The sequence below is a fragment of the Uranotaenia lowii genome, chromosome 2, assembly GCF_029784155.1.
Source record: "Uranotaenia lowii strain MFRU-FL chromosome 2, ASM2978415v1, whole genome shotgun sequence".
Taxonomy (NCBI): domain Eukaryota; kingdom Metazoa; phylum Arthropoda; class Insecta; order Diptera; family Culicidae; genus Uranotaenia; species Uranotaenia lowii.
Window position 1 is genome coordinate 301,717,761 of NC_073692.1, and position 13,994 is coordinate 301,731,754.

Here is a 13,994-nt window from a genome sequence, read left to right on the forward strand (position 1 = left end):
TATTTGACAGGACACTCCAAGAAAGAATTCGATATGCTCTGTTCTTTAGCAATTCAAAATAATTGTTCAGATAAATGGCCGAACTATAATTTATCTGCAAAGAATCAACTGCTTCTCACTTTAATGAAATTGCGCCATGATTGTGATTTTATGTTTTTGGCAGTTTCATTTTGAATTCATAGAACAACAGTTTCTGCTGTTTTCAAATTTTGGATACTATTGATGCATGAAACTCTTTCGGCTATTAATTTTTAGTCACTGCGTTGTGTGGCTAGTCATCTCTATACTGTCAACATAGATTGTACTGAGTTTATCATAGAGAAACCGCAACCACAAGCTGAACAACAAGCCACATGAAGCTCGTACAAAAACAACAACATAGTAAAAGTGTTGGTTGGTGTTGAAGAAGATGGTATGATTATTTTTGTATCTGATCGTTTTGAAGGATCTGCGACTGATGATATTATACTGGCTGATTCCGCCCTTCTGCCTGACGCAGCTGGAACAGCCAAAGACTAGGACCGCAAACGTGTTCCGCTTATATCCACCGCTTCTTGGGCGCAGACCACATTTGATAAGACATCACAGTTGTAGCGGGACTGAAGCAGTTGTTGAACACTTAAGGCGATGGATTGTCGAATATCCTTTGAACATCTTGGATCTTTATACGATCGACAACTTCATCAAGAGATGAAAAACCAAACTTTTGTTGAAATATACGCGTCGCCCATTCGTAGACTAATGATGATAACAATTCAGTGTACTGAAAAAAAAACGAACATAGCACATTTAATACAACGAAGGTTTATATAATACGAATGAAATAGATGCACTTCAGTAGGAGAGTGTGAGATATTGAAGCCATTTTTTGATTAGCATTTAAAGCATTTTTTTATTTATCGAGCACTTTTGCTCATTTTTGAATAAATATCTTCCCTCAAGTAATGACTGTTTTAAAAATAGAATTTTTTAATTTAAAAAAAAATGGGTAAATTGTGGGCTACCTAATCAAAACTGACCAAATAACTTTTGAATTGTTGATATTTTATGAAATATACATTTTCGAGATGAAAAAATTAGAGAAAATTGGGCATACATGTTATTTGTCCAAGTAGAGCTCCACATTTATGCAATTTTTGTACGCCTAAAAACTGTCAGATAGATATACTTTGGCATCTTGATTAAAAATAGCATATAATGCATAAACATGACAGCAGCTTTTGTGAAAACATGCTAATGCAGAGCGACGACCTACGATAATCCACTCTCTCCTATTGTTGAGTGAAGATACAATTGTTTCTTTAAAATAATTAATGATACAGAAAATATTTTCTGATACTTTACATTTCCTCTTTCTTCATAAGGAACAATAGTGTATTCCAAATGCTGAATCATTTTATAAGCCTGATCTTCCGTCAGTATGTTAGCAACGTCCTGATAGTTGACAAGCTTCCATGCATAATTTGGCAAATTTTTCGATTGATTGAAGAGGTGAAGAAGTTCATTTTTAAATTTACCGAACGTCCCCAGCATTTCCTCGTCTGACATCGAATGACAGTTTCTGTAAGATGATATGAGTTAGAATTTGTATCTATAAAAAAAATGACCATAATCACAATATCTGAACTCTCTGATTCGTCTCAGGAATATCCCATCTGACAAGAGCTTCGGCCAGTTTTTCCATTGCTTCTGCACGTGATTGAAGCTGAAACAAAAAAAATGATTTGAAATTCGAATATCAAACATAGTGTTAAAGCTGAATCATTTACCTCCTCAATATCAGTAGACATGTTAGATACCGTCTGTACTGAGCTTGATTTATGCTGAGCTACGCTTTGAGGAATAGTGGTTACTGCTTGGAATGACGTGCTGGGTTGTTGTATGTTGACAACTACGTTAGTATTGCTGGATGATGTAGAAACAACAGGATCGGACTTAGGGCATTTGCAAGCTCGAGCCAAAACTTTGCATATTGGTTTTTTTATGTTCACCAACCAGAATGAAAGTTGAACTATTTTGTTCATAAGGGGCAGCAAACAATGACCAACTTTATGTTTCAAAACTTTATTAGTTTTGGCTAGTCCTATAATCCGCTCTACATTCACCCTTCGTGATGCAGTTGCTCGTGTTAAAGCGACATTTTCTGGGGCCATTTGAGGACCTTTTTTAGGAGGTGGTTTGTTCAATATAATTCCTTTTTCAGCCAACAAATCAGAGCAACTGAATCCACGGTCAGCAAGCACATGGTCTCCTTCTTTCAAAATGCCCAGAAGGCCGGAATCAGCCAGTATGATATCATCTGTCGCAGATCCTCCAAAAAGATCAGATACAAAAATAACCATACCTTCTTCATCAACGCCAACCAACACTTTTACTGTATTGTTGTTTTTATACGAACTCCAAGTGGCTTGTTGTTCAGCTGGTGATTCCGGTTTCTCTATGATAAACTCAGTACAATCTATGTTGACAGTATAGAGATGACTAGCTGCACAACGCAGAGACCAAAAATCAATAGCCGAAAGAGTTTTATGCAGCAATAGTATCCAAAATTTGAAAACAGCAGAAACTGTTGTTCTATGAATTCTAAATAAAACTGCCAATAACATAAAATCACAGTCATGGCGCAATTTCATTAAAGTGAGAAGCAGTTGATTCTTTGCAGATAAATTATAGTTCGGCCATTTATCTGAACAATTATTTTGAATTGCTAAAGAACAGAGAAAATCGAATTCTTTCTTGGAGTGTCCTGTCAAATATTTCAGTTCTTTTGGAGAAACCTTGGACACGCACAGAAATGTGGATGAAAATTGTTCTGGAGTCTCTGTTGCATGGCTATCCGTTTGGCTGTCCGTTCGGTTGCAGCTACTGAAATGAATTTAAAATTTATATGTAGAGAAGATGAAATGCTCGAAGTTAATTCGTTTTAACCTCTTATCCAGTTTTTCCGTTGTCTCGATTGTCTCTTCATGACAGATGTTCTCTCCAAAAAAAATTAATTCTCTTTCAACTGCTTCGGGTTTTGTGCTATGATGATAACCTTCAGCATAACATTTCAGGTTGGGTTGGCCATCTGAAATCTATTGTAAATAATTCATTATATAGTTAATTCATTTATGTCATTCTATGTTACCAGATTGTCACAGCTATCTTGGACACAGTCTGCCTCTGCGAGATTTTTGTTTTTGAAGATTTTGTCTCCCGGCAGATTTTGGTCCGGTTTGGCTGAAGGCTTGAGGCGCAAACATTCTGAAATATCAGTTATGTATTTTTTTCACAAAGTTTAGCGGATGTTAATAGTTGTGTGTTATTTAAGTTATCTTGTTTATTTCATTGTATGCAAATAAAAGTTGATGGCTATTGTTTTACACATCAGTCTTTTTCTTCTTCATATTTGGCTGACACTACTGTTTTTGGTTGCACAGCTTTGTTCTGCATATCTTTTGAATCGTTTGACTTCCAGTTGGTTTGTTTACCTTTAATCGTTGCCGAGATCTTAGCTTGCCTACTAATTTGTAAACAGTGGTAACGAGTTTTATATTAAAACATCGACTACACTGACAAGATTCTTAGAATAAAATCCTTTAAATTTCTGACTAAAAAACTGTCGACTTAACAAACAACGAATACTCATAAATATTTGACTTTAAAATACGTAAAAGTAACATGTTTATCAATCTGTTCCAGTACTTATAATTGACCGATTATCATCGTGTAAATAAAAAAAAAATGGTAATTTTGACCCACTAAAAATTTATACTAACTTACCAATATTCAATTTACTCAATAAAGTGAACAGAGGGTTAACATGAAAAAGGGAGTGACCCCAGCCTGTTTTGATTTTGAGTCAAAGATACACTAAACAGGGTAGCGCCAACCGAGTGTGTACCGTATCTGTTCCCTTTCACTGACAAATCATTCCATACATTAATGTGTGAAATTTCACACATTATGGAAATAAGTAGACCAACACATTAAATGTGTGAAGGTACTGCTGCACATTAATGTAAAACATTGCTTAAGGAAACGAAATGTGAGCGTTTCACACATTATGCAAAAAGCGTTTGAAATGAGAAAATGTGTGAAATGTACAAAATTAACGGGCCAAATGTGTGAAATATGAGTTCGGGAGTTTACAACATTAATTTATGAAATTAAATGGAATTTTCGAAAGACATGCTTTTCAGAGTATTTTTATTTGCTTTATGCTGAATATAAGAATTCGCTGCAAATCTGCATGGAGGAGAGTGCAGATATTTTCGAAGTCCAGGATTCATTCCTCCAAGCGGCTGTTGACAGCTACCCCGATAGACACGATCTGAAAAATATTAATATCAATTATTAATGAATTATTTTTTATATGTTGATCTTATGTCGAAAACTTACCAAAATTACCTCTAACGACGCAGTTTTCAATTTTATTCAAACATTTATTTTTCGTCTGGTTTTGTCTCCTTGATGGTTTTCAAACTGCTGGATAGGCCATTTTCACACACTTTCTTCTTAAGCTGCTAATTCGGATATGTAAATTCACAACTTGTGCGGTGTGTAAAAATCTCACTCCAGTTTTACAGCTCCATACATTTGCCAATAATGTGTGAAACTATTTTGCAAAATGTGTAAAATGATTTATCAGTGTTTGCTAAAGCGGGCCATAGACTACACGCTCCTTTATTTTAACTCAAAATGAAGTTTGACCAACGTTCAAAACACAGTTCGATTCTATGAACTTAAAGTTAAGTACCCCTTTTTCTACTTGCGATGGTTCAATACGGAGTTCGAACTGCGAACTCAAAATTGATCCATTTTTTTTCCTTCGAGTTGAACTATCTTTGTTGGACTGGAAAACACTTAGCGAGTTCAGTTCGAACCGGAACAGCGGAACGAACACGACGCAAAATTTTGTCATTCCGGAAAACTATGAGGAACTTCATTATGGAATGTCCACCGTGTCAGCGTAAAATTCTGTCCGTCATTGTCATCATATGGTGAGCGGCTTGGAATGTGCGGAAACTTCCGGATGTTATTTACTTCCCGTGGGAAGTAACATCCGGAAGTTTTCTTTGACCGGGAGTGTCAAAACTTTCTAGCGCTCTGTAATTGCAATGCAATGTACCGGAACAGCAATATGCGGATACAAAAAATTTAACCATCCTTTAATTCCCTGAAAATAAACAACCCTCGAATAAAAAAGGATAAATTTAAGTTCGGCTGTCGAACTTAGTATTGAGTATGCCTATCAGAACTTAGTTTTGCGATTGCCCAGTCAAACTCAAAGTTGAGGGCTGCCACTGAAGTGCTTAAACCAAAACTACTTAATTTTGAGTTTGAAAAAAAGAGCGTGTACAGTGTGTACACAAATTCCAAATCGTGTTTACAGCGACAAAATTTCATCGCATTTGTACAAATGTCTGTGGAAACATGACCTTTTTCCGAGGCCATCCTAAATTATATTGGTTTCTTCCACAATCTTCAAAATCTTTTCAGCAAGAAAACAATTTTTTTTCAAATCTTATTTCAAAGGTACTTACGCGCATCCAAGTATTGCTCGACCGAAAAATGCAGAGAGCACACTCTTGCTTCCTTGGGGCACTTGCGAGCCTTAATTTTTAACGCATTCAGCCAAACGAGTTTCCTGCGTTTAACTTTTGGAATTCTGTGAAACGCAACATTTCGGTTCTTCGCGAAACCATTTTTGCAGCTTGGAACACAGCAATACATGTTGTTGAACTGTTGAATTTCTGGCTAACCAATTTTAACTTGACTTTTATTTTTTCCTTTCTTTCGAGTTCTACACGCTAAGGAAGCAAATACAACATTTACTTTAATTTCCTCTCACAAATTTTTACAAAATTTTTTTATGAATTTTTATTTATTACGAATTTCGGAATACCTCATTAATTCAAGTATCTTTGTTAAGAGAATAGTGATTTTTGTGTCTAATTGTGCATTATCCTATTGTTTTGTTAGTTAAATCAGTAGAGTAAAATCAATAATTTTATTAAGTCAAAATCAGAGGCATAAAGCGGAATACTTACTTAAAAATGAAAAATTGTGACGGAAACTTTTATAAGGCTTCAAATGGCTTGTGAAAACTCGATGATTCTACGACGATTGTTTGATCCTATGCTCGCCCGCACACGATATAAACATTTTCGCGCGAACACAAACCATTGCTGGCGCAAACAGTAACAGCATAAACAAAAAAAAAACAATAATTTTAAGAAATTTCTTATTCAGTGTTGTTAAGGATTCTTATTTTGTGTGTGTACGGGAAAAAGATGTAAAATTACATCACATATGATGAAAATGACAAGAAGCATCATAAATGATGGAATTTTACATAAGAAAATCTTGTTCTGTGTCATGTAATATTAGGGGTTTTCATTTTCAGTGCTTTTAAGGATTCAGATTTTTTATGCACTCAAACCGTTTGCACGAACAGTGCCATACACGATGTAAATCGTATTAACATTAACATTTTACCACATTTGCAAAAACGAATGTTAAAAAGTTCCTTTTATTGAATTCCCTAAAAAAATTAAACTTTCTTTTTAATACAGATAAGAAAATGCGTGAAAATTTATATTTTGTGATTAGATTTTAATGTTTTACCTTCCTCAAACTGAATTTTGAGTTTCATTTCTTGACCTTGCAACAAAAAAAAATCAATTTATAAAGTGTTCCAAGTTTAGCGTGTAAAATCAAATTGGAAAATCAAGATCATAACAAAACGGATAAAAATTTCTCTCTTTCAACTGATTCCCTCTCTCCACTGAGAGGGAACTAGTGGCGGCTCCAAGCGGTCGTTATGTGCGGGCGCTTGCCGACACAGGCCATTCATCAAACACCTCGGCGATTGGCAACCCGTTCTTTTGTTTGGTTCCAACACTCGGAAGATGTTTGACAGATGTCTGGTCAACATGGAATGTCGTCAGTGATGTCGCCGTCGCTGATGTTGACGAAAACTCCGGTTTGGGGATTCAGCGACAATATAATTTCTCGGTTATTAAACTTTATGCATTGGATCATTACACGCCAAGAAATTATTCGGATGCATAAATTAATAGTTATTTTTTAATATTTCTGGATATTAATGTCAGAGAAATATCGGAGTTATTGAAATATAATAATTTTCATATTTTTTTCATTTCTGAGTGTAGAGGTGCTAACGGGGAGAAGCCCCATCGTTATAGCTGGCGACTTTAACGCGTGGGCCGATGAATGGGGTAGCCGCCTCACAACCCGAATAGAAAAACATTGTGAAAAAACCATGAATTTCATTTTCACATTACCATGTATTTCATGGTTACCGCTATGAATATCATGGTACAAGAAACCTTGAATGCACTGTCAAATTCATCGTTTTCGACAATGAAATTTACGGTTTAGACCAAAATTACCATGAAAAAAGGGGGTTGTTAAGCAACTTAACCATGAAAAAATCAACTTTTTTCCATACAGTTCAGAACTCAAAAATATATAGTTCATGGTTATTTCAGCTTCCAGTTTTCCTCAAGGAAACCGTGAAATTCAATGGTTTTTAATTAATATTCATGGTTTTAAGGAAGATTAAATGCAATGTTATTTCGTGATCTTTTAAATAATTGTTGTGTTTAGGTTTTCGTTTATATAATATTTATTTCATTATAATTCATTCATTCACATTTTAAATTCCAACACATTTATATATTACATACAGAATGCTGCTATCTACTCCGTCGACCACCAGCTGAAATGCATTACGCATTACGGGGACTCCGGCCAAGTGATTCCTTTCCATTTCTTCACAGGCTTGTGGGAAGGGATTATGTCGCTGGAAATGATAAATATAAGATTATAAAAATGATTTTTTCTTTCATGTTTCGATACTACTCACCGGTTTGATCATATCAACACTTGATGGTTAAATATCTTTGTGCCAAAAAACCGTCGAAAAATGTGCCGACCGAAATTTTTCGAGGAAAACAAAATTGCCGCAGCTGTCAAAACCCTACACGAAAAATCAGAGATGTCTAAATTTTTGTACTAAAGGCTAGGATGTACTTTTTACCATGAAGTACATGATCACCTTCGAATTCATTTGAAAATGAATGTGCGTACCATGGTTCCTGCTATTCGGGAAACCCAAGGCAAGGCTGAACGTGGATCTGGCCAACGTAGGGAACACCAGTACCTGCCAGGGTTGGAACGGGAGCGAGTTAACCATAGATGTCACCTGTAGCCTGGGGTTGGTATGCGATTGGATTTTGAGCGAGGCCTACACGAATAGCGATCATTTTGCGATCCACTATCGGCTAGGCTCAAGTACGCGGACAGGTAGACGTGAGTTTTGGACAGGGGAACGCCTCTGGAAGACAACACAGTTCGACCAGGACGTCTTTGTCTAAGTGTTGCACTGGGAGAGGAACCTGGACAACCTGTCCGCGAAGGAACTGACGAGGGTTCTAGCTTGCGCTTGCGATGCTGCGATGACGAGAAGGGCCAAGCGTAAAAACACTATAGGCCACCCGTCTACTGGTGGACAGAGGAAACTGCAGGTCTGCGTGCCGTTTGCCATAGGGTGAGGCGCAGGATTGTTACAGTTGATTTTTTTTAACTTTATCTACACCCAAAATAATCCGCACGTCGTGGCTACGTGAAAAACTACATAATTTTGATCCAATTGATTTTCACGTAGTTTCGACCAATATAGCAGGTGAACGCACCTCAATAAGAATTTGTACTTTATGAAATTCAGCTACTACTTACGTGAATTTCAAATGAGTTCGATACGATGTGAAGATGAAGAATACATAAAATAATTTTAGATTGGAAATGAATTTGGGGTTCAATTAGTTAATGTTTTTTTTCTCTGTTGATTGTAATAAAAGAAATGAAAATTTTATTCAACTTAATTTATTTTCACTTTTCCAAACCTAACACAACCACTATCACTGCATTTGTTTCTACTGCACTTAATAGGTGATTAAAATACATCCGATTTCCGCTAGCTCTTGCAGCCCAGTTAACTTCTTGGGCTTCCAAAATCCTGAAAAAGAGATATACGTATTTCAAAAATAACAAAAAAAAAATTAAATGATAAATAACTCACGTGCGGGTATAGTGGCAGCTTTTCCTTCTCGATGAGCCGGAACTTATCTTATCGTACACCACTTTTCGACCTGAGGAAGAATATATTTTCTTTCAGCGGAAATCAAATTTTTATTGCTTTAACTTACCCTTTTCTTTCGATCTACAAGGGCTTGAAAATTTTAGCATCCGTAACATTGATAAGGTTCCGAAAAAACTCGAAATTATCGAAAAATCACGAAATTACGGGAAAAAAACGTCCAACCCGATGTTTACAACTCAAACAAGCTGATTGATGCCAGCTTTTTTTTCTTATAAGAATTTACAATCAAACGTATGAGAAAATTACTCAATTGATTTCAGAAGTCGTTCCCTTAGATTTTACGTGAAATTCAGGAGAAAAAAAAAAAGTTACTCCTGATTCACCTAGAATCGATGGGATGCTTCAAAAGCTCAGTTTACGTGAAAAATACCGTAGAATTAATTTTCAAATTATTTTGGGTGTATGGTGTGATTTGAGCAAAAATACAGTTAAAAACTCGTTCGACCAGATTTGACCCACTGTATCGAACATATTTTTGGAAAAACCCGACAGTCCATAGTTCCCAGAAAACTGAAGAAGAGAAAAGAAAAAAAATCTGGTTCTATCATCGACATTTCCGAAGGTCAGTTTAGTTTTGGCAAATTGGAGAAAATGAAGAAAGATTCGGAGCTTTTGCTCCGCATCCACACGGAGAAGAGAAGCGGCGATCGTGCACAGATGGCCACTCCATCATCGCCAGCTTCGGAGCCAGTACATCAAAAGTGCAGTCAGAATATGTGGGACGTCCGCCCACGGCAATCAACAACTCCAGGTCAACATCCGGCCCGGCAATGTCGTGCGTCGCCATCACCAGCCACACCTCCGGCTGTGTGGGAAGTGCTGCACCAGCAGCAGAGTAACACCAACTCCAGCAACAACATCCGGCTCGACAATGTCGTGCGTTGCTATCGGTGCGATGCCAGCCACACCTCCGGCTGCGTGGGAAGTGCTGCACCAGCAGCAGAGTAACAACAACTCCAGCAGCAGCATGGACAGGCAGTCGAGCGTCTCGGAGGCAAGTACGAGGCAGACAGTGGGACCATGCATGGTTCCCCAGGAAAGTGCCAGGCGGGCGTGAACCGTAAGTGGAATATGAAAGAAAATACACTCTGACATAACGACCGGTATAGTCGGGAGATTGGGTGGGTGAAATAAAATGTGGCCAGTAGTAAAAATTAACCTACATAATTCTTTCGATTTTTTATTTTGTGGCGACGACCACAAGAACCTTCTGTTACAGGATCGCAAAAAGAGAGAACGGAGCGTAGGCCACTCTCCACAAGCGCAATGTCGGCTCTCCGCAGGGCCATCAACGCAAGTAAGAGGGCACGTTTCAAGCAGTTATGCCGTGACGCCAACGACTGTCCATGGGGTGATGCCTATCGGATAGTCATGGGCAGAACTAAAAGTGGGGGTGCACCACCTGAAATGTGCCTCGATAAACTGAGAGTCATCATCAATGAGCTGTTCCCACAGCACGATGTTACCCACTGGCCAACAGTCCCGTATGACTGGGACACCAGCGCCGAAGGGCGGATAACGGTGGAAGAACTTCGCGAGATCGTCAAGTCTCTCCAATCGAGGCAGGCCCCCGGACCGGACGGCATTCCGAACGTCGCAGTGAAGGCCGCGATCAGGGAGTTCCCCGATATGTTCCGAACATCGTTGCAAAGATACGTGACGGAACGGGTGTTCCCTGACACGTGGAAACGGCAGAAACTCGTCCTTCTGCAAGCACTGTAGATGCCATCCGCTCGGTTATCGAGGTAGCGGACAGATCCAGGCTCTGCTTTTGCGTGGTGGTTACTCTGGATGTGAAGAACGCCTTCAACAGTGCCAGTTGGACAGCGATTGCGTCGTCGCTCATCCAAATGAGGATCCCGGCATATCTGTATAGGCTTGTGGAAAGTTACTTCCACAACCACCAACTGCAGTATATGACCGGCGAGGGTTTGCGAACACAAGAGGTTTCGGCGGGTGTTCCACAGGGGTCAATACTCGGCCCGGTTCTGTGAAACATCACTTACAACGAACTCCTACGAGCCTCCCATCGGGAGCTGAACTCGTAGGATTTGCGGATGATGTAGTCCTCTTGGCGAGAGGCTCCTCGACAGCGGAGGCTGAACTTCTGGCCACGGTAGCTATCCAGGCAGTGGAAAGCTGGATGCACTCCAAGTGCCTGCGTCTAGCCCACCACAAAACCGAAATGGTGCTAATCACCAACCTGATCTCACCCCAAACAGGTACCATTGCAGTTGCACCGTGCAATATAGTGTCCAAACGCGCAATCAAGTACCCTGGGGTGATGATAGATGACAGGCTCAGCTTTTCGAGCCAAATACATAAGTAAGAGCGCGGCAATGGCCACAGCCGCACTCACACGGATGATGGCGAACTCCTCGGCAATCCGAAGTAGTAAAAGGGGGATCCTGGCAAGTGTGACTACATCAATGTTGCGGTACGGAGCAGCGGCCTGGAGGCAGGCCCTGGGAAGAAACTGTAACCTGCAGCGACATAGCAGTGATCGGCGGCTGATGAACCTGCAGGTTATCAGCGGATACCGGACCATGTCATCCAAAGCCGCTTGTGTAGTAGCGGTAGTCATGCCCATCTCGGTTTTGCTTGAGGAGGATGTCTATTGCTACGACAACAAAGACACGCCTAACGTACGAGATCTCGCCAATGAGGACTCGATGTCCAAGTGGCAGCAGCTGTGGGACAGCTCAACGAGAGGAAGGTGGACTGTTATGTTCGACTTCAGTCAATAAAGTAAAACCACGTGTTGGACAATTTAAGAAAAAGCGTTGATTCTAAGTGAAGGCCAACTAACAAGTCAGTTTTCATTTGTTTCCCCTAGCAACTCACAAGCCTATTTTATTCGCTGCCTCGGTAGCATGGACCCATTGTCTGATCCTGCACATCGGAAGCTGGATCGGAAGAAGGCACGGTGAAGTGGACTTCTATATGACACAATTCCTGACTGATCATGGATGCTTCATGAAGTACCACTACCGGTTTAGACATGTGGCTTCACCATATTGCCCAGATTGTGGGGACGTAGAGGAAACACCCGAGCACACTTGGCATGCGGTCAGCGATGGGTTCACCCGGATCATGACTGCCCTGCAGAGGAGCTGGAACCAACGGCAGTCCGCGAACGGTGTAGGATGACTCCATTGACGGGGAGCATCTGAGTAGTGTGCGTCCGATCCTTTGATCGAAGCTACAAAGATAAGGCATCATATTCTGCGTAGCGGAGGTCAGGGGTGCGCCGAGAACGTGAGTAGGATACCCCAATGTCGGGGGATATCCGAGTAGTGCCGCTTCCTAAGGGAAAACTGCGGGGATAAGACTTTACCTTCCTCGTAGCGGACCTCGAAGGAAGAGGGTTAACCACTGTCGGGGGATACCCACGGGTAGAGAGGCTCTCGATGCCGGGCGAGCCTCTCGAGTCGGTGTAGGATGTCGTCACCGTCAGAAAACATCCGTGTCGTAGCGTTCAAAGTCCCGAACGTGTGCCGTGACAGGCGCGAGTCCAGGACAAACTGCTCTCGATCTGGCGCACAACGGGCAGAAAAATCCGCGGGCCAAAATCCTAGAATTGTCAGCCAAGGGGGAAAAAGAAGACCGGATAACGGTCAGAGTAGACTGACCCTATCGACGGGGGCTGTCGAGTAGACTGCGTCCGACCCCGGGGTTTGAAGCTACAAAGATAAGGAATCATCTTCTGCGTAGCGGATGCTGTGGGTGCGCCGCGTTCGTGCGTAGGATGATCCACCTTCGGGGAGTATCCGAGTAGGGCGGTTCTCAACGACAGAAGCTGCGGGGATAAGACATTTATACCTTCTTCGCAGTGGCAATCGTTGGGAAGGGGTTATTCCACGTTCGGGGAATACCCACGGGTAGAATGGCTCTCGACGCCGGATGAGCCATTCGAGTCGGAGTAGGATGACGTCTTCGTCGCGAATCATCCGAGTCGGTGCGTTAAGTCCCACGCGTGTGCCGTGACAGGCGCGAGTCTAGGATAAACTGCTCTCGATCTGGCACTCGACGGGCAAGGTGGCAATCCTCGAACCCTGGAGATAAGAGGTCGGACTTCGAGTCGTTAGAGGAGAGGTCAGGCCTCGAACTTCCAGGCGGAGAGGTTTGTGTGGTCAAACCCGAGTCTTTATGATAAGAGGTCGGGTCTCGAGTCGTAAGACGAGGGGTACAAGTGGTCACCTCGAGTCATTACAAGGAGAGATCAGAAGTCGTTAGAGGAGAGATCGGGCCTTGAATCGTGCAGAGGAGAGGTAAACCTTGCGTCGATGCTAGGAGGGGTCAGATCTCGATTCGTTAGAGGAGAAATCAGGCCTCAAGTCGCGAAGAGCAGAGGTTTGTGTGGGAATCTCGAGTCATTGCGAGGAGATGTCGGTTCTCAAGTCGTTAGAGTTCAAGCGTTGAGTCGTAAGGATCAGAGGTTTTGCTGAAAGTGGTCTCGTTAATGAGTATTGTCTTGGAGCGCACTAGCACGAATAGACATCCCACTGTTGAAGTATGTGCTGAACAGTTCGAGGTGGGAACCAGGTCTGCGGCCCCAGGTGGAGTTTAGGGAGTATAGGGGGTATACACGGAGTATATCATGAGTCTTCCCATTGTACTAATGGAACCAGAGTAGCAAATTGGGGGGACGCGGTGGCTCGTAGCCCAGATAAATGAATCTAAGAACTTTCATGATCAGGAAAAGCATCTTGATGCGGTATTCTGTTTTCTTACTGGTGAACCAAATTTATTAACCAAATTATCAGCTTTGCATAATAATACAGTTCAGATTTAAAATAAAAAAATATATATGAAGCATTAC

The 13,994-nt window shown here is 40.9% G+C and overlaps 1 protein-coding gene across 1 annotated transcript; it reads right to left on the reverse strand.

Moving 5' to 3' along the window:
• Positions 1 to 619: 619 nt before the first annotated feature.
• On the reverse strand, positions 620 to 2,654 carry LOC129742817 (uncharacterized; the record flags this gene model as incomplete). Its single annotated transcript, XM_055734758.1, has 4 exons — positions 620 to 763; positions 1,345 to 1,561; positions 1,617 to 1,705; positions 1,770 to 2,654. Coding segments are annotated over 4 exons (1,335 nt in total), but the record flags the coding sequence as incomplete, so codon positions are not given.
• Positions 2,655 to 13,994: the final 11,340 nt, after the last annotated feature.